This window comes from Sphaeramia orbicularis, chromosome 15, assembly GCF_902148855.1.
Source record: "Sphaeramia orbicularis chromosome 15, fSphaOr1.1, whole genome shotgun sequence".
Lineage (NCBI taxonomy): Eukaryota > Metazoa > Chordata > Actinopteri > Kurtiformes > Apogonidae > Sphaeramia > Sphaeramia orbicularis.
This window is the reverse complement of record NC_043971.1, coordinates 36184764-36206143: the sequence shown is the minus strand read 5'-3', so window position 1 is coordinate 36206143 and position 21380 is coordinate 36184764. Positions and strand designations below refer to the sequence as shown.

The 21380-nt window shown below is 35.4% G+C and overlaps 2 protein-coding genes across 2 annotated transcripts in view; one reads left to right on the top strand and one right to left on the bottom strand.

Moving 5' to 3' along the window:
• Positions 1–244: 244 nt before the first annotated feature.
• Positions 245–21380, bottom strand: part of LOC115433885 (multiple inositol polyphosphate phosphatase 1-like) — a 35003-nt gene continuing 13867 nt past the window's right edge. The window contains exons 3-8 of the mRNA XM_030155441.1: positions 14150–14218; positions 8269–8895; positions 5627–5821; positions 4960–5057; positions 2053–2183; positions 245–751 (exon numbers count right to left, since the gene is read on the bottom strand). Of these exons, the coding sequence (XP_030011301.1) occupies positions 367–751; positions 2053–2183; positions 4960–5057; positions 5627–5821; positions 8269–8895; positions 14150–14218 (1505 nt within the window). The 3' untranslated portion in view covers positions 245–366. The remainder of the gene's footprint in view (positions 752–2052; positions 2184–4959; positions 5058–5626; positions 5822–8268; positions 8896–14149; positions 14219–21380) is intronic.
• LOC115434129 (phosphatidylcholine:ceramide cholinephosphotransferase 1) overlaps positions 14185–21380 on the top strand; it is a 30947-nt gene continuing 23751 nt past the window's right edge. The window contains exon 1 of the mRNA XM_030155869.1: positions 14185–14320. The gene's annotated coding sequence lies outside the window, so the exon portion shown is untranslated. The remainder of the gene's footprint in view (positions 14321–21380) is intronic.

Genomic DNA, 21380 nt, shown 5'->3' with positions numbered 1-21380 from the left:
ATTTAAATTTGCGCAAATTATTTAATGCACACTAAGAAAAGACAGAATATGAATAAGCTATTAGTTCTAAATAGGCAGTTCATTTGTTAAATAAATCCTTCTTGATTTGTATTCATTTTTTTTTATTATATTGTAAACAAAGCCACTTCTCAGGAAAACAAAATCCAATGTATCATTACATGTTTCATTGTTTATTATTGATTGAACTCTGCATTCACAACCTTTTACACAAATAAGAGTTGTTATTCAGGCAATATTCCAATGTAGCAGCAGAGGCGATGCATGATGCTGATTTTTGTTTTTCTAATAAAACTGAACCAAGTCACTGCTGTTTGTTTAGCCTTGTAAACACACCGTACTGCTGACTTAACCTTCAGCAGAAGGCCCAAACAGCTTACACTCAGTCTCAAAGTCACAGCCTTGTAGCAGGTCTTTGTAACGCTCTTTCACATCTCGGTACAGTGGCATAGAGTCCTGTTGGCCAGTCAAACCAGGGAAAGTGACTGAGTGTTCATTGAGCAGTGGCTGCAGTCTTAGGTCACCTGCCCCACAGTCATACAACACCAGGAGTAAGTTCGCTGCATAGGGTAACATGCGGCTGGTGCGGAAGGAGCGTTGGGTCTGTGTGGCGTAGTTTGTAGACGTCAGGGCATCAGTGTCTTTGAAGAAGCCCAGGAGGGTCAGCAGTGGCAGGAGGGTGTCTGCATGGCCAACCTGGACTGTCACTGTTTCACTCACCTGCTGGTTAGATCTGAAAAAAAAAACAGAGGCAAGTTTTGGAGACCAGGGCAAGTTCACATAGTTTAACCCGTAAAGACCCAAACATCCACTGGCGTCCATAAGCATCCACTAATCTAGAATGTTTAATACCTGTTGATCCACTAATCCTATCAATACATGTGAATAATTGGTGTAAAATGCAGTTTGTCATCTTTTCATGGGCATCAGATATGACCCATTTGGATGTTCAGAGGCTCCACAGTGAACCTGGAAACATCGTCATCTACAACATTGATTCACCTGTAAAACCTATGGAGCTGGATCAATGACAGTGGATGGAGACGCCTGTTTTTACATTCAGTTATTGATATCCTTGCTGAAAATGCCACTTTTCTCTGTTTCTGATATAATTACATTACATTAAAATCACCACTGTCTCCATCCCAGCAGTCTCCTCATTTGAACATGTAACATACAAACTCCCTGGCCCCACCCCTCTGATTACTGCTGTCATTTACCGCCCACCCAAACCAAACCCAAAACATGAAGATCCCAACATGCACAGTCCAGTATAGGAATATGCACATCCTTGAGCTTAGTGACACTGAAAGAGATATTTGTTTTGCTTTTGTTTTTACTCTCCTGTCTGTGAAGATATTTATGTTTAGTTGTAGAACTGGATGATTACGACACACTTGAGTTGGTTCTCTTGTTGAAGTAGATTGTATTTGCCAAGAGAAGACAGACTATTTTCTTTGTAATCAAACTTTAAAAGAAAATGAGGTTTTGCAATAAATTTGAGTGCAACGATGTCACTGTTGTAGAGCTGGGCAATACGGGCAAAAAATATATATATCTGAGGTTTTTCATTGTTATGGATAATTTATGATTTTAAACTAATTTTAAAGCTAAATTCAACAAAAACAAAGCTACATGCCATATATGACGAGAAACACATGCATGAGGATTCAAGATATTACAAGAAACAAACAGGTTGCATTTTGGGTTTTTGTTGAGCAAGAAAGCTCTCAAGAGCAATAATGTTGATTTTGTGATATAGACATTCTTCATGATCTTAAAAAAGTAAAACCTTGATGAATCAAATTAATTTGATATGTTGCCCCATCCCTTTCACTGCAGCTGTATTTTTGTTGTTTATTGACAGTTGATTTAAGAGAAAAACCTCAAAACACATCACTTAACATGACTGATAAAATCTTATTCTGAAAAAAACAAACAAACAAAAAACTCTGACAGTAAATGTTTTTGCTGAAGTGTAATGTACAGTATAATGTGTATATGTGTTGTGCAGATCATTTAAGGCCCACTCACTTGTTCTCAGTGGCTGACCTGTCCAGTCGACTGAACACATCATGAAAGAGGATGCAGCTTGACTTGCTGTTGATATCATAACCGTGGCCTCTTTTCCAGTATTCCTTCAGATCATGCACATACTCCATAGCCTATCAGTGAAGAAACAACACAATTAGAAACAAAAAGAGAATCTGTGCCACATTAGGTGCATTTTATGTCATCTCACAAAAGACAAAACTCTACTTCTGCTATTGGCAAATGTTTCTTTTCTGTTTGTTTTTTTTATGACTTGAACTTTATTAACTTTTTCTTTAAAAAATAAAAAATAGGCCATACAAAATATACATTTCCACACCTTAAGCCAATTATCAATGCAAGTACACTGAAGACATGTGGACAATCTCAAACAAGACAAAACATAAAATAATAAAAACGATGCCAACAATACACATATATGGTTACAGCAGTCATTACTTATCACTAAGTCTGTGGTATTTAATATCGTGATTCTCATCTTCCCAAAGTATCAGTGGCACCAACTGTTTTCCTTTCGGATGTTTGGACAAGACTCAAGTGTGCGTATGTGTGAAAAGTTGAGCAATTTCTGGTCAGTTGTGTCTCGGGTCATCACGACCTGTAAAGTTGGTCTGGGGGTGGAAATCAGAGAATGTTCCCACCAAACCATGTTCAAAACAAAGTCAGTAATAAAATAAGGATGTGCAAATGTTGTGTGATGTTTCTGTATAAAACCCCTGTTGAATAAAGAATGGGGGAGACTCCCTGAGACCATCCCAAAGTTGTCGTTTCTTCGTTATTTTAGCAACAGCAAGTCCATAAGCAAATGTTTCTTTTCTAAACACCTCGATTCTTTAAGATCACATTAACAGTCACAATATTACATCTCTGTATTTTAGAATAAAGTATCACTAAAATATAGCACACTGAAGAAGAATAGAGTTAAATATAAACATGGAAAAATAAGACGATACAAGCAAACAAATCTGAAATAAAGTCTATTAGTGATTGTGTGTAATGCTGCTCGTGCTTATACTCGTGACCTAGATTATCTGGATTTATTGTTTGTTTTGCCTTGTTTGTGTTTGATGTGTAGACTATGTAACTCGGTACAGTTTTTTTTCATTCCTGTGCCTCCTGTACCACGGGTAAGATAGAGGGGTCTTCCTCTCTGTAAAGTCCCTGGAGACCTGCTTTTGAATTTGAGAACATGTTGCTGTTGAGAAAACATCCTGTTGCACACAGTGAGCATGTGTAAAATGACACTGAAGAGTGAGGAACGCTCAGATAAAGATGCAGATATTATGCAGGGGATGTTTAGGACACTGAATGCACCACTCTGTGTGGAATGCTTGAATAATATGAATACTGTAAACCAGTCATTGGGTCAAATTAGGGGATGGCGTGTCTTTTTCAGTCATAATATTACCTAAAGTCAAACAATATAGCAATACTAGAGAAAATGAAGGAAACAGAAGGGTATAATTTGGTTGAAATATGTCTGTCAACCTTGGTCTGGGGGATTTATTTTTTAGGGAAAATGACCTATGACCTCATAACTAACCTGGTGAGAAAGGTTAAGACCTAAATTTCTTCAACACACAGTATTTAATGATTTATTTTGCACATCCATAACACTGATCAAAGACATAATAAAACAGTAAAGCTGCAGGGAGGGGCAAAGAGCCCAAAATGGCTTGTTTTAAAACCTCCACCTTATAAATACATAAACATTATAACATTATAAAAGTTATGAGACTTCCATAGTCCATACACATTCAGAATTCATTAAAAAAGAAAGAGAATATGTATATCTCAATGCGATATCATAATTGATTTCCTTAAATATTTCTTAAAGGATATCTCTGATGTGCTATTTCCAAGAACATGTGAAAATTGGCTTCATAATTTATACCCTCTATACCAGGGGTGTCAAACATGCGGCCTGGGGGCCAAATCCAGCCCGCCAAAGGGTTCAATCTGGCCCGTGGGATGAATTTGTGAAAAACAAAAATTACACTGAAAATATTAGCAATCAAGGATGTTAAAATAATTTTAGGTCAATTTATTCTAAAGTGGATCAGACCAGTAAAATACTATCATAATAAACTATAAATAATGAAAACTGCAAATTTGTCTCTTTGTTTTAGTATAAAAAAAAAAGGAAAATACAAAAAATGTTCACATTTACAGACTAGTCTTTTACAAAAAAAGCGTGAATATCTGAAATGTCTTAAGAGAAGTATGTGGAATTTTAATAATATTCTCCCTGTTATTTAATATTTGGTGTATTTGTAGATCCACTGTGATCTCTAAGTTGTGATTCATGTGTATAAATGATAAACTAAGGCATAATATTGTTAACATTGCACTTATTTTACTAAAGAATTTTCAGGTTGTTCATATTTGTTAATGTTATGTTCAAGTACAATTTGTAGATGTAAACATTTTAATTACAGAATTTTAAGTGTATTTTTGCGTGTATTGTAGGATATTTACGCATATTTAAGTGTATTTTTGCGTGTATTGTAGGGTATTTAAGCATATTTAAGTGTATTTTTTATTTCACAGAATTTACTTTTTTCCACTCAAAAGTTCTTATCCTGTTGTTTATATTACTTTTACTGGTCTGGCCCACTTTATATCATATTAGGATGGATGTGGCCCCTGAACTAAAATGAGTTTGACACCCCTGCTCTATACCTAATACAAAACTAAACTGTTGATATGACACATTTAGGCAAATGAAAATGTTGAAAACAGGAGAGTTCGGATAAGCCTAAATGAATCAGTTTATGTTGAACATCTAACTGTAAATGGCTTCACTACATAATATACATGTTTGTGTGTTTTTAATGAGACACTATCTAAATCTACTCATCGATAACCAGTGTTAACCAACGCTCATACCTCTGCATCGTGTTCGTCAAAGAGCTGACACCAGGGGGAGTTCACAGTCTTGATGGCAAACTCATAAGCACACAAGTAAAATGCTGCTTGTGCCAGATCTGCAGGAGTGACATGTCCATAAATGTTAATAATTTGCTAAATCACCCAGAGCATCCAACGTTCCAAAAGAAACTAAAATAATCTGAGCTCTGTCAATGAACCACTCAGGTGAACTATTACCCCTCTTAGTCCTTTATTTCCTCATAAAAAAAAAAAAAAAACTCCATCTGGTGTTTACATCTTGTAAACTTTTTTTCAGTGCTTTGCCCATTAGTATATGCCACGTACTGCTGATGACTTTTCTTTTTTTGCTTTAAAAATCAGGTCTGAAGCATCATTCATTAATATATCACACAATACGGTGTACAGTTGTTGATAGATCTGATTGTTTTGCTTAAACCCTTGGTCTGTTTCAGGCTTTACAGACCTGAATCAATATTTTAATTCAAACTTCATCTTGTTGTGTATATCAAGTAACACACCTTATTTCACATACAGTTATTATGTACCAGAAACTCTGACAATGTAATAATCAAGGATAACTAAATGCTGGTAGCACACTCTGAAGCTTCAACCCCTAAAAAAATGTTTAAAAGTGTGTTTTGTTTTGTGTTTTTGCAGAAATGACCATATGTGATGTCACTGTGTGGGACTCTGAGACGGTCTGCGATCTTGTCCAGGACCCCGCTCATCTCAGGTCCACTCTTGAACTTGTCGACCTCAACCACAGCTAATGGGTTGCTGTCGACGTCCTGTAGAAACTTGGCGCACCGGTCAAAAAACCTCATCAGGGAGTCATTCACTGCATGATCAAACTCCTGATCTGAGTAGGAACAGGACACAGGTTATAGTAAATACACATAAAATTACAGACAAGTTATTAGAAATGCATCTAAGAGAGGATTCATTGTGGTATGGTTATTATTATACATTGGTGTGGTTTTATATAGACAGCAAAAAATTGAGAGGAAATAAGAAATGGGAAGGAGAATTGCTCTCTATGGTCTTGACAATATCATCTTCCTGGCAACATATTACATAAATGAATTATATAAATATAGTGTACACAATTTCTTTTGTATGTATCGAGAATTCTAGACAAAGTAAAAAAGTACAAACATCAATAAACACAGTACCTGACAACAATACCACCTATAACCATGTAACACTAAAATATAATAAATTTTATGGACTTCCTGCTAAAATATATCAAACACACCAAAAGTTGTCATATGATTCCAGTAGCATGCAGTGCTTGATAGTTTTTTACTGTCACTGGACAAAAATTTAATCATTAACTTTCATCATTTTGTTATTCAGTGAAAGTCTACCCTGTGATGCAGGTGTTTTCAGACAGGTAGGAGGGTTAAATATATGACTGACAGCTGTAATTTTGAATCACTGTTAAGATTTCCTCAGACTCTACTGCTCTTCTGTAATGGTGCGACACAGAAGCTTGAAAAGTGTTGTGTGAATTTGCTTAATAAGTACATTATGTATTTGTAGAGCTGCAACCGATTAATCGACTCAAAAAAGTCATTCAACCACAATTCTCCTTCTTCCTTCATTTCTCTGCTGTTAAACATTGGTTCCACTGTTGTGTTTCACACGGACGCTTATTGTGATGCACAAAGAAGCTTCAATTCAGGAAAACTGCAATAGAATATCTCCCTTCAATCAATTCGAGTCGATTAATCGTATCGGGACTTTTTGCATTGACTTCAAGCGCCTAGTCGATTAATCAATTGCAGCTCTATGTATTTGCAAAACAAAGTGCATTGGTTTGTTAATCATATTTTGTATTTGCAAACTGCACTGAGTTATAGGGTGTTGATTTGTTAAGTTTTGGCAGGAATTAAGATGCATAACTGAGTCAGACACACTCAGAAAAGCACAGCTTTACATTAATAACACATAAAAGTGCAAAGTATCATTAACAGATTATAAGTGTACATTCAGATAAGATAAGATAAGCTAAGATAAGATAAGATAAGATAAGATAAGATAAGATAAGATAAGATAAGATAAGATAAGATAAGAGTTTATTGATTCGACCATGGGGAAATTTCACAGTTGACAGCAGCAAACACAAAAATAGAGTGCAGGGAAGACAGAAAACAGAGAATATATACTTGTGAATAGGGATGTAACAATATGAAAATTTCATATCACGGTTATTATGGCCAAAATTATCACGATTATCATTTTTAGCGTGGTATTGTTGAAATTGTACTCAAACTGTTCAAAAAGTACTAATACACACATTGAAATAATTCAACCAAGTTGTATTTTGAAAAAACAACAACAACAAAAAAACCCAAATAAAATAATAGGCACAATGTACCTTCTGTTGCAGAAACATTCAAATATTAACCCTTAGTGGTCTGAGCCTATTTTGTCCGTTTTTCAGTACTTTTGATTTTGCTTTTATATACTATATAAACAAATGTTTACTATACCCATGTTTGGGATCTGTTTTTTCAGCACAACTTCATTTATATCAATTGCCTATTATTTTTTTCACTTTAACCTACTATATCACCATGAAAGGCCAGAAAACACAAAAAAATATATAAAATCTGATTTAAAAATGTGTATAATTTATTGCATAAATAACACAAAGATGCTTAACGAACCTTTTCAAAGACTTTAAAAGTGAATATTGGTTCCAAATATTAGGTAAATAAAATTAAAATTATAATAAATTAAAACTATACTCAAATATTTAACATAGAAGCAGATCTTTACATAGGCATTTTCTCTGGAAAAGTGCAGTCATCAAACACAGTTATCATGATAATTAGAATTTAAACGGTAATAGTAACTGTTGTCAATTTTACCATGGTTTATCGTTATACCGGTAATCGTTACATCCCTACTTGTGAAACAAAAAAATATAAGTAGAAAAAGAAATCTGCATCTTATCTAAAAAAAAAAAATCCACAAACAGTTGTAAAAGTAGTGCAAAAGTTACAAAATATGCACCCCTAGGTACACAACTCTTAGGGAATTTAGTGAAGTTGAAGAAAAGAGTGGAAAAATACAGGTGAGTATTAAAAAAAAATTCAAAAGAAAGGAATTCACAAGAGAGAGCTGCTCCAACCCACGACCACTCACATAATCTGATATGTCAAAGAGTTTTCATCAGGCCAAGATGAAAAAGGAGAAAATACAGTTAGATAATGACAAAAACATGCCCAAAAAAAAAAAAAAAAAGATCATCACTGTACGTGAATAGACTTGTATACCAAATGAATGTTAGTTGTGTACCTTGAATGTTCCACAGCTCTGTCAGTCCAGACTTAAAGGCCAGGGTGCTGTTGACACACCTGTGTTTTGAGCTGGTGATGAATTTGATGAGTCCACCTCTGAGGTTCTGCTCTGAGATCAGTGAGGGGAACAGCTTTGACAGCCTGACGGCCAAATGCCTGAGGTCATCCACCCCTTTCTGAACCAGTCTTCCATCCATGTCATCCGTGTACCACATCCTCCACTGGGTCTGGATCTCACGCAGCCAGCTCTCTTCACCGGACGCATTCCTCTGCACAAGTTCATAGAGCTGATGCATCTCTTTAATGTTTTTCACCGTCGGGTATCTGGTGCCGTGTCTTATTATGGCAGTCAGGTGAATTTCATGGCATTGTGCACTTGGGAGCTGTAGAATAGACCTGTTTGCGGCAAGTATGTCCTCCATGAGATACGAATTAACATCCTCGTACCTCCCTTTTGTGCTGAAGTATCTGGCAATTGCTGGTATATTTGAATTATCATCACAAAACACAGAATTATATCCAAAACATGAGAAGATGAAAAAATAAAATAAAGGGAATTTCAAAGGAAAAGCCAACATGATGCATCCAGATAGGAGCACGGAACAACTGTTGTCCACCGACTTTTCTAATCACAAGACATGTGATGTTTTGTTACCGAAAATGGGACAGAGCAGAGTCCAGTTCATTGTTGACCATGGATAGAATACCCCAAAAAACTTTAGTAAACATGTTACTGCTGAGCTGTTTTCACAAATATGGGGAAATTAACCACTACAGACATATTTTCAACTATACAATCAGCTTATTCCTCTTTATATGTTCTATGTTCTAGATCAGGGGTGTCAAACATGCAGCCCGGGGGCCAAATACGGTCCACCAGAGGGTACAGTTCGGCTCCTGGGATGTTTTTGCCAAGTGCAAAAATTCCACAGTCTTGAATTGAATTAAGCAAAAAAAAAAAACACAAAAAAATTAGCTTGAATTAAGGAAAAAATCTTGACTTAAGCCAAAAAAAAAAAAAAAACAACTTCAATTAAGTAAAAAAATATCTTCAACTAAGCCAAATAAAATCTCACATTTAGCAAAAAACCTTGAATTAAGTAAAAAAAATCTTCAATTAAGTAAAAAAAATCTTGAATTAAGCCAAAAAAAAAAAAAAAAATCTTCAATTAAGTAAAAAAAATCTTCAATTAAGCCAAAAAAAAAAAAAAAAAAATCTTCAATTAAGTAAAAAAAAATCTTCAATTAAGCCAAAAAAAAAAAATAAAAAAATAAATCTCAAATTTAGCAAAAAAATCTTGAATTAAGCCAAAAAAATTCTTCAATTAAGTAAAAAAAATCTTGAATTAAGCCAAAAAAAAATTATCTTCAATTAAGTAAAAAAAATCTTGAATTAAGCAAAAAAAAAAAACCCAAAAATTCTTCAATTAAGTAAAAAAAAAATCTTGAATTAAGCCCCCCCCCCAAAAAAATCTTCAATTAAGTAAAAAAAATCTTGAATTAAGCAAAAAAAAAAAAAAAAATCTCAAATTTAGCAAAAAATCTTGAATTAAGCCAAAAAAATAAAAATAAAAAAATCTTCAATTAAGTAAAAAAAGAATCTTGAATTAAGCCCCCCCCAAAAAATCTTCAATTAAGTAAAAAAATCTTGAATTAAGCCAAAAAATAAATAAATAAATAAATAAAAATCTAGAATTAACGACTTATTTTCTTTTTCTTTGTTTTAATGCAATGAATAACATTGAATTATGAAAATACTGACATTTCCAAACTATCCTGTAACAATAAAATGTGACTAACCTGAACAAATATGAACAACCTGAAATGTCTGTAGAAAATCCTGCCCAGTTGGAACTCTTTTCTGCCTGTTCCTCAGTGTTTAGTGTCTTTGTCGATCTGATCCATGATGCACATGGACAAATGAGAAGTGGAGGCAGAATATTGTTAAAATTGCACTTAATTTTCATACATTTTTTAAATTTAAATTTCAGTTTTCTAAGTTTTTTTTTTTGGATCGTTTATAAAGGTAAATATTATCATAATTTAATGTTGTTGTTTTTTTTACACTAAAACAAAGACAAAAATTTGGTTTTGTCATTATTTATAGCTTATTATGTTATTATTTTTCTGGTCTGGCCCACTTCAGATCAAATTTAGCTGAATATGGCCCCTGAACTAAAATGAGTTTGACACCCCTGTCCTGTTTTAAAAATTGAAAACATCATTTATAGAGATCAGAACAATGAGTCAACTATATGTCATGCTCAGTCTTCACCAATAGATGGCCGCAGATGAGTAATGTGGAGTCAGCCCTGGTTCTTCCAACAGCACATTTTATACGTAGTTGTCACTGTTGGTTGCATTCAAGTGCACCTCATGGACTCGAAATTCTCAATATTCATATGTTTTGATATGGAATTGGAAGAGTTATTGTCAAATTCGGAAACGTCTGACATGAATACTGCGAATATTTACAGCAGGGGTGTCAAACTCATTTTAGTTCAGGGGCCACATACAGACTAATATGACATAAAGTGGGCCGGACCAGTAAAATAATATAAATAACAGGATAAGAACTGATAAATAATATCAACTCCAAAGTTTTTTTCTTATATTTTTGAGTGAAAAAAATCAAATTCTGTAGTGAAAATGTTGACATCTATGAACTGTACTCGAACATAACACGAACAAATAAGAACAACCTGAAAATTCTTAAGACAAATATGTGCAGTTTTAGCAATATTGTGCCATAGTTTATCATTTACACATGTACATCACAGCTTACAGATCACAGTGGCTCTACAAATACACAAAAAACTTAGTAACAGGCAGAATGTTGGTAAAATTCCACATGCTTCTCTTAAGACATTTCAGATTGTTCACATTTTTTTTGTAAAAAGGTTAGTCTGTAAATGTAAATATTTGTGTATTTTTACCTTTTTTTTTTACACTGAAATAAAGAAAGAAATTTGTGGTTTTCTTTATTTATAGGTTATTATGATAGTATTTTACTGGTCTGACCCACTTTAGATTGAATTGACCTAAAATGATTTTAACATTATTGATTGTTAATAACTTCAGAGTAATTTTTGCATTTCACAAATTCATCCCACGGGCCACATTGGACCATTTGGTGGGCCAGTTTTGTCCCCTGGGCTGCATGTTTGACACCTGTGATTTACTGTGTCGTTATGGACAGTGGTATTTAATCAGACTGTTTAAAAATCAAGGCTACTAGTTTCAACATTTCTGCTGTAATATGAAAAAATTATCTTTGCAGGTAAATACTCATCAGAATTCAGAATTAGTTAAAATCTGTTATGGCTTTTCAAAATGTTTGCACACAGATATGGCAACTGGGGCAATAAAACCTGTTTAATATTAATGAAAGTATCTGTTTTTCAGTCAAAGTCTAGAAGTCTGCCACAAACATCAGCAAAACTCTGCAATAATCTAAAAATGTAAAAAAATATGAGTGCATGTCTAGATAACCCTAGATCCTTCAGCCTCCGAACAACAACCACACTATCTAAGTCCTCCAGAAAACAAAGGAAGTCCTTGTTATGTCTGTGTTTATATGGTCTCTGTATAATAATATTTATTAACCCTCAAAGACCTAAACAGTCGCCGTCAAACAAAAACATCCACTGATTTAAAACTTTGAAGTACTAGTCCTATCATGTAAGTAATTCAAGTAAAATACAGTTTCTTAGCTTTTTTTTCTTTTTAATGTTCAGAGGGTCCATAGTGAACATGTAAACACTGTCATCTTCTGTAACATTGATTCACCAGTAATTTGACAAATGACAGCGGTTGCAGAGGCTTGTTTTTGCGTTCAGTTTTAGCTTAAAATGTACTTTTTATATAATAACTTCTATTTTACTCTGAGGTTTTATGAGCATCTTCATGAAGACCTCTTTTAACCCTTTCATGTATAGTGGTCACTACAGTGGACAGTTGTTCAAAGGTGTTCTCTTGTATATTCAAGGATTTTGTTGTTTTAGTCCCATATCAGCCGACACAGTGGGCACTTATCCATCATCCCAAACACTGCAATTCATACCATCACTGTAACTTTGCTGCTCTAGATAAACCTGATCTGCAGTAACATGTATGAGTATAAGCAAATGGCCCCCCAGCCACAACCTTTGCACCCCCAGTTGCCCCTGCACCCAGATTTGGGCAAATCTTTGGGAAAATTCGGGCAACGAAGAAATATGAAAAATCCGTCAATGAAAGCGTACATAACACATTTTGATACACTTATAATACAACCAGGCAGACGAAATGTAAAGCAAAGAATTAGCACGAGTAGCATAAGGACTGTTTTGAACCCACCTATTAATTACAAATAGTTTTGTTAACTGTTCAGGTCTGTTTTATCACTCAATTTAAATGTCTGCTAGAAGATTATACCAGTTGGTATGAAAGTGTCCTCAGCCTACAGATGTCAGTGATTACATACATGTGCATGTAGTGGAAGCCATTGTATACATATGTTTTGTTTGATTAGTTGGTTAGGCTATTAGTTTTATTTTGTTTTCAACATTTATTAACTTGCATACATTGGCATTGCTGTTTGTTTTCTGCATGTTTTTCTGATGTGTTTAGAGAGACATATGTGAAAGTAGATTGTACCTATTAAATAATCATAACAGAAAGTCTGAGTTGTTCATGCTGTAGTTTTTAACAAATACCTTGAATGCATTAAGTATTACCTGATTTTACCTAAAATTGCCCTCTACATGAAGTGTAATGGATAGGCTATACATTATATATATATATATATATATATATATATATATATATATATATATATATATATATATATAGATAGATAGATAGATAGATAGATAGATAGATAGATAGATAGATGTAGATGTAGATGTAGATATAGATATATAGATAGATATAGATATAGATATATAGCAGCCGCTAAAGCGCAAAGCGTTAATTTCACGTAATGTGTGAAATTTTTTGTCTGCCCCCCCAACATTTTCTTTGCCCTCCAGTTGCCCCCCCACTTTTAAAATCCTGGTGCCACCACTGGAGATCACATTGGTCTGGATGTGGAACCTGAACCAAAATGATTTTGACAACCTTGACTGTTCAGGTTAATTTTTGCAATTTCATCCTGCAGGCCGGAATGGAACCTTTGGAGGGCCAGATTTGGCCCCCAGGTGGCATGTTTGACACCTGTGCTCTAGGGTTTTTTTTTTTTTTTGTTTGTTTTTTACTTCAAAGGGTTAACTACACCTCTTCCAAATGAGCTTGGTTGAGTGTTTTTTTTTTTTTTTAAATTGCTTTATTCAAATATTCAGTGTACAAAAATGCACAAACATTGCACAATTACATATTTGTTGTCCATAAAGGCACAGACAATGCGCAAACACCAACTGAAGTGTACAAAAAAAAAAGACAGACATATGCTCTCAACAGTCGAATAAATAACGAGAAGACATAAATCAACATAAAAAAAATAAAAAAAATAAAATAAAGAAGTTCCAATTAAGTAAAAATAACATTAACTCTCTTCCTCTTTAAACCACATATAGTATAGCTTGACAGTTTTTATGCTCTTCATTGAATCTAAATATCTCAATGCTTTGATGTATTCCTTAAATTCACAATTAAAACGAATAAAACAGGGGGTTACTTTGGACACTCTACTTTTGTGCATGTGAAATTTCCCAAACAAAATTAATAAATTAAGAAAAAAATTCAATTCTGTCATTATTGTGATCAAAATAAGTGATAATGTTTTTCCATTCTATCTTCACACTTATTTTCATTTTGCACAGAATATAACTTTCTAATCGTGACTAGAACTCACTTGAACGTACACAGTAAGCTTGGTAGAATGTTTTGAGGTTTCGTACGGGCCGTGAACGCATCGCCGCTGACGGTGTGAAGGGAACTCCCCGCTTCTCCAGTCAGATACCGCCTACCTATGAAAACACCGGAGAAATTCAACACAGGACTTCATGTAATCACATTGCAGCGGTCACTACAACGATTACGAGACAATATTTACATATATCGACGACAAGGTAAGTCCATAAGAGCCGGCTGTAGTGTCCTGTGTGTGAAAGCAGACGGCCTGGAGTCCCTGTGTGTTGTCTGAGGAGCTGTGTGTGTGTATGTGTGTGTTCAGTTAGGTTCGAGTCGTGGTAAGATAACTGTTAGTTGTGTTGTGCTTCCAAGTGCCAGCGAATACAACGCTATGCTAACTCCCACTTAAACACCGTTCTATGCTAAGCTTTCTGGCTCCCTGTGTGTGTGTCCTGTTAGTTTACCGTCCTGCAGATGCTCATAAATCGCTGCTTTATTGGCCTTGTGTTCAAAACATTTTATCTGTTGACTACTAAACGTCTCCGTCCGTTAATCCTGACACAACATGATTTACTGCAACACGGACTTTCTTAATGTAACCCCAGCTCCAACCTCCTGTGCATGTTGAATATTTAGGCTATAAATTCAGCATATCTTTAGAATTCTAGTCCATTTCTGTTAAGATACCCCCCCTCCTCCCTGCCTCCCTCCCCAAATAGCGCCCAGGAGCTGTGTGTTTTAGCTTCCTTGCTAGCTAGCTAGAAATGCGCTAAAGACGCCAGCCTGCCTATCTATTTTTAGGTGGCCGGGCTATAAGCTCTTAAGCCACAACCATACAGCGGCTGTCGAGGCCTTAATGTGAATGAAAGCGATGTTAATAGTTGGTTAAGCCACCTGTGTCATCCATAGTTCTGATGTGGTCATATCTCATAGGTGTGCCTAGTGTTAGTGTCAGGGAAAAGCCCGACATTGCTATACAGTCTATCCTTAGGTGGTCATTCACAATGTTTTTCTGTTGTTAACTATTAACCTGGAGTATTGGCTATATTAAAGCTTTTGTTTATTTTCACCGCTGTTTTTCTGAGTGGCATTTAATGCTTGATTTGCCTAGTTTAATCGCCCAAGGACAGGGCGGTTTTGACCTGGTTTCGTGGATATAAAAAAAAAAAAAAGAAAAAGGGGACAACCTGGAAAACACCCATATCCTGCTTGGGTACACATCCCACATGCCACTAGTTAGCAGTTTTATGTAGAAGATCCACTTTTTCAGACGTGATTATCCATAAAGGGATAATCTGCTGAAATGTACATGAACTAAAACATCAACATTAATTATTTATGCTTGACACTGGTTAAATCTACATTTAAGAATCTGGCAGGATAGTGCATACTCTTTATAGGCCCGATAGAGTGTCAGAACCACAATTTTCCACAGGAGGTCCCACACAGGGGCGTGCCCATTCAAAGCCTAAACAACAGAATCTGAGAATCTGGAAGAAGTTACAGACACTATTTGGTGTGTTTTCCTGCAGCCAACCAGAGATCTTTTGTGCCAGTAGTAGATTAGACAAGGGGAAATGATCAATGACAAAACCATGATTCATTATTGCTGCAGAAGCATTACCTAAAAGATTGTCACAGATGTAAAGATAGATAGATGAACAATAAAGAGACTGTGATTGAACTAAACACATGGCAGTGTGAAGAAACCAGGGAGGAAACAAATTTACACAGACAAAAACACTGTGACTGTGAACTGTGTTGAGGGGACGAAATGTTAAAGTGAGTCAATGGGGTTATTTGTTGTCACTGCATCGAGCCAGTTGCAGAGGAAGCCTTATTGCCAAAGCAAAGCATGTCAGACTATCAAGTGGTGTGTATTCGGCAAGAAGTGCATAGCAGCGCTTTTTGTGTTACATAGGAAACAATGAGTTTTCTGTGGCTATGATTCAGCGTTGGATGGAACAACTGTCCCAGCTGTCAACCACACAGTGGCCAATAGTGGCTGGGATCATCATTTTCTGTTGGACTTGGAAAAAGCAATCTTTTTTTTGTCATGAGCTGATCTTCATTGGGATTCATTTGTTAATTTAGACAGTAGATGTGCATATGTATGTTTCCCCTAATCGGAATATACAATAAAAAGGATACTGGTTTCTTTTTAACTCTATAGTGAGGAGACATTTTTATGGATGATCACAGCTGGAAATCCTTAGAAAACTGCACAACTGAACTATCAAAGCGGTTAGATGTGAGAGTATCCAACTGTAAATCACATCAGGGTTTTCTTTAACATTATTAGGACTGGTTGCAGCCCCCGAGCCACTTTAGGAACCACCAAAGCCAAATTCATGCTGCATTAAACTAACTTAATTGAATTCGCTGATCTGATGAGTCCACTTTGAATAGTTTTATTTTTCTGCTTTGTGAAATTTTTGAACAATAAAAATGGTTAAGAATGATTTAGAAAACATGCAGAAGGACCCCACTCAACAATGCAATTTCCCACAAATGTAGGGTAAACACTAGTTTACATCAGTTTTCTTGTTTGATTTAGAAAGAGAATGGGTAAGAAATGGCTAGACATCCACAAGACAGGAGTAATACACCAGAAGCTGGATGAAATCATGCACAGAACAGACACAGAAACAGCAGCTGATGAGAGAAAATATAGTGGGAAAACATGGAAAAGACTGGTGCCATACAACAGTGGGATAATTTAATAATCACTCTCACTGATCATCATATTCTGGAACTTGAACAGTTAAAATCCTCTTCACTCTTCCTGTTGTGAATCACTCTTCCTCAGCTAGCATAATTAGACTTCATATTCTCTCAGTAATGACTATTGAATCATTTAGGCTTTTGTCTCCAGATCGATATGCTGAGTTTTCTCTTGTGTACCATTGTAATCTCTGTTCTTCCCTTCTGTATATGTAGCTATTGCAATCCCTAACTGTAATCTACTGTAAGCTTCACATTATTTTAACCACATTTTTGCATATCATTATCGAGTTAATAAAATTTGCATCCCCTGTCAGTGCTGCCTTATAAACCTGCCTGACAAACCTGAGAAACATTATATTTTTTCACTGAATGTAGTTATTACGCATTAATAACTAATGGCAGCATATGAGCTGCTATATTATAGTCATTAATTCAACCTTAACTTATCTAATGAGAGCATTTTGGCTATTTTTTGCATTTACATCCTGATGGCAAACCATGATGTAATAAAGAGGATGCACTGTGAAGAAAAAGATAAGAAAAAGCAGAATGGCAAGAGTAACTGTTGGTAAAACCTAGAGAAAATAGAATCAGTTAACTATTAACATATAAATAGATAACAATAAAGATGGAATAAAAGTCAACTGAACTATGTTTGAGGGGAGATCAAGCCACTGTTTGGTTATAATGCTATTAGCTGATGACTTTGGCCTATTTTTTTTTTTTTAACTTGTTTTGACACTGTAATGTTGTTTCCATCCACCATCAGTTGTTTGATTTGCATCACACCATAGATTTGTCTCCACAGAAACAATATATGCCAGCTTTGATCCTGTTTTTTGCCATAATTAGGAACACATGAAGCTGTACACCACTCACATGATGTCCCAGTTTCCTGTGGCCTACAAATGCTTTTTGGAAAAGTAGGCTAGTAGCACTTTTATATAGCCTACTTTATATATATCGGAACATTCATAAGATACATGATGAGAATTTAGGACTAAACATCGGGATAAATGAAGGAGCCACAAACGCATAGACTTCAGATGAATTTAGCGTTATCCAAACACACTTTCTGTGTTTTTATAGATGTGTAGAAACCTCGCTGAAATTGTGTAAAATATATGACGGCAGTGAAGAGTACTTGCTGAGGAATTTCAAGTAATCCGAGCTGTCTCTTGAGAAGACCCGTTTTTTTTTGTTTAGAATGCTATTGTCCACATGTCACAGGGCATCCCCTTGTCCTGACTTGTTGAGAGTTACTCTGTCATTCTGCATTCCAGTTTTGTTAATTCACATTTTCCAGTTCATCACGTGTTGACAAATTAATGTCTGAGCAAAGCACGTCTGTCCCTATTTTGCCTAAGTTTGGCCTACTTTAATGGCATTGTTGAGCTATATGTCGTTCAGTAAAAGACAGTCTGCAACAACATTTATTGATATTTATAAAGCAGCAGCAGGAGGAGTAAATCAGTAATTGGAAATGCATAGCTTTAAAGATTTCCTTTTCTTTTTTGTCATACAGATAAAAAAGTTTATTTTTACCTTTACGTGTTTCGGCTACACCTGTAGCCTTCCTAAAACAGCTGACAAGACACGTCACAGTAACGTCACATGACCCTTCTCAGGAGGGCTACAGGTGTAGCCAAAACATTTAAAGGTAAAAATTGACTTTTTTTTATCTGTCTGATAAAAAAGAAAAGGAAATCTTTATAATTTCAGTAGGCAGCATGAGCCCGATCGAACTAATGCGCACCTTTCCTCTGCAAGCGCTGTTCAAAACTCAAAATCCTTTTGTGCCATTAGACCATCACAGTTATAGGAGATGCCATGTTATTTAAATGATAAGTCACAGAGTAGAACAAAGAGTTGTGTTTGACAGAATCCTGAGTGTGATCAGTGATTATAACCATCAGTCACATGCCTCTCTGAAAACACCTATTATCAACTAAAATCTTATGCTGTAAATGTTCAAGAGGAAGTGCAGTAGCTTTATTTCCTTTTTAGCCACTTAAATTACAGTAAAGCTGAAAGGTAGTTATAGAATTGTTGCCTTGTGACACCAAAAAACCATACAGCACTGGAGCTTTACATAAATTATCAAGCACAAAACCTGCTTCTCCAATTTTTTTGCAAAAAATATATTTCTTGCAAAACAAACTCTGACACTAGATTATAGTGACATACATTTTATTATTTTCCTGACATATAAAGCAGCGTTATAGGAGCCACCGTGTCCATCTCCTCCTCCGTCTGTCTATCATGTAGTGGTTTATCAGTTGTGATGAAATGTGTTATTCTCTATGTTGTTCATTCATTTTATCAGTTTCCCATTATTTGGTTTTAACTGCCATTCCAATTCATTTTCTGTATTCATTGTTCACCAAATGAAGATGCTATTTCCTGATACTACTTCACTCCTCTGCTGAAACTGGTACTAACTCAGTGAAACTTGGCTAACATCAGCAACACCATTTTTTCCACCAATGGCTGATGTTAAACTTCTGGACACATGTATTTTGTCCAATGAAGTTAAGAGGGGATCAACTGTGTTTAACTTAGGCCTTGCCTAGAGGATTAGCCATAGTATTTGTGCACAAAAACATGTTTGTGCCATAATTTGCATGGTCATTGTAGGTATTTTGGGCCGTTAGTCTTGTTGACACAGACAATGTGTGAACAGACAGGCTCAGTACTGTGTTGCACGCTAATTACTCCCAGGTGACGACAAATTCCTCTGTGTGCTCTTCTAGATAGAATTTCTAATGTGTTTGCACCACATGCAGTGGAGCAGACACCAGGCGTTTTGGTCCTGCGGGTCTGTGAGGACCTGACATCCTAATCAGTGACTCATAAAGCCACAGGTGGGCTTCTCATTAGCAGATAGCACCTTTATGTAAATGCCTGTTGTGCTGTTCAGTTCAGTACTCAGCGATTTACAGTGCACAGTGTTATGAAAGTTTTATAATCATTTCAACTTTACCCTATGCTAATTAACAGATAGAAAGTTTTGTGATAACAGAGTCACTAAGGCAGTGTTTTTCAACCGTGGGGTCAGGACCCCACGTTGGGTCGCCTGGAATTCAAATGGGATTGCCTGAAATTTCTAGTAATTGATAAAAATTAAGAAAAACTTACTAATAAAAAATGTGTGCTGAGTTGAGAGAGACCATCACAATACATAAAAGACATGACAAACTGTGAAACTGAAACTGAAGCACTGTGGTACTGTTTATCTTTCAAATACCCATTTTAAATGTCCAAGATGCTGCAGCTCTTTCATAATCCATAGTTTGAGTTCTTGTTTGTTCAGTATTAATTGTCAGCCTTGTAAATACAAGCTGGACTGACTGTACATATCCTGACCAAGGAAAATCAAATTCTCACTTTGTGCAATAATCTACACCTGGCTTTTCTGCCTCCATCCATAGTAATATACATTATATAGCCAAAATGTCATCTAAAATTAACCTTTATTTGCAACATAGTATAGCAAATGTTTACATGATCAAAAACAAATTAATTTTAGCAAAAAAGTGTCTTCGTTCTGGGGTCGCCAGAAATTTGTGATGTTAAAATGGGGTCACGAGCCAAAAAAGGTTGGGAACCACTGTGCTAAGGTCTGTATGTGCTTGGTCAAATTTACTATTACAATCTTTTTTTTTTTTTTCTTTTTTTTTTTAAACTCGCTAACTTTTATATTTTGTGTTATAATTTAATTTAGGGACAAAACATAATTAATTGATAAAGCTTTAATCATGATTAAAACATTTAAAATGCTTCCATTATGTATTTTAGTTGTTCTTTTGAGTTTACGGATGAAGCCAGTCCACAGAAACAGCTTTGGAAACCCAGTCTTTTCAGTGAAAAGTGAATTGTCTACAGTTCAATATGGGAAGTGACTCTGTGTACTTTACCAGCTGTGGTCTGCTATGTCTCATAATTGGAGGTACGTGATTAATATGTAACGGCTGCTATTAAATGTTTTGGTTTAGAGCTGTTGAGACTCGTACTATGATAAAAGAAACAAATAATTAGCCAACCGCATTCCTCTTCCTCATTCTTTTATTGCTACTTACTAGGTTTTTACATTTGACACCCTGGCTATTTTGTGCAGTAGACGGCTGTGATGTTACACCCATTGTACATTTTACTATTCCCGGTCAAAAGAATTATCTTTCTTCATGGGGGGTATGTAAATATTGATTTTTCTCAAGGAACGTGCCAGACGTTTCAAGCAGTGGCTTATTGTTATCTGAGGTCACAAGAGGATTGTGTTGCGTTAGGAAGTTGTGGAACACGATGTAAATCCTGCTTGGCTTTTGAACATTTGGCAATAGAAAAATAAAATTGAAAGTATGACGTGAGTTGCTGTTTGTTTTTACGTTGTGGTCTTGGCTGTACGTTGTAATATTGATTTGATGTTGTGTAAAGTCCAAGTGTCAATGTTATCTTCAATTATATTCTCGCTGTATTGATTTTAATTAGTTATACTCACAGTGGGTTAGGTTGTAGCGTGAGAGTCTGTACAGTCATGTGTGTGTGTTTTAT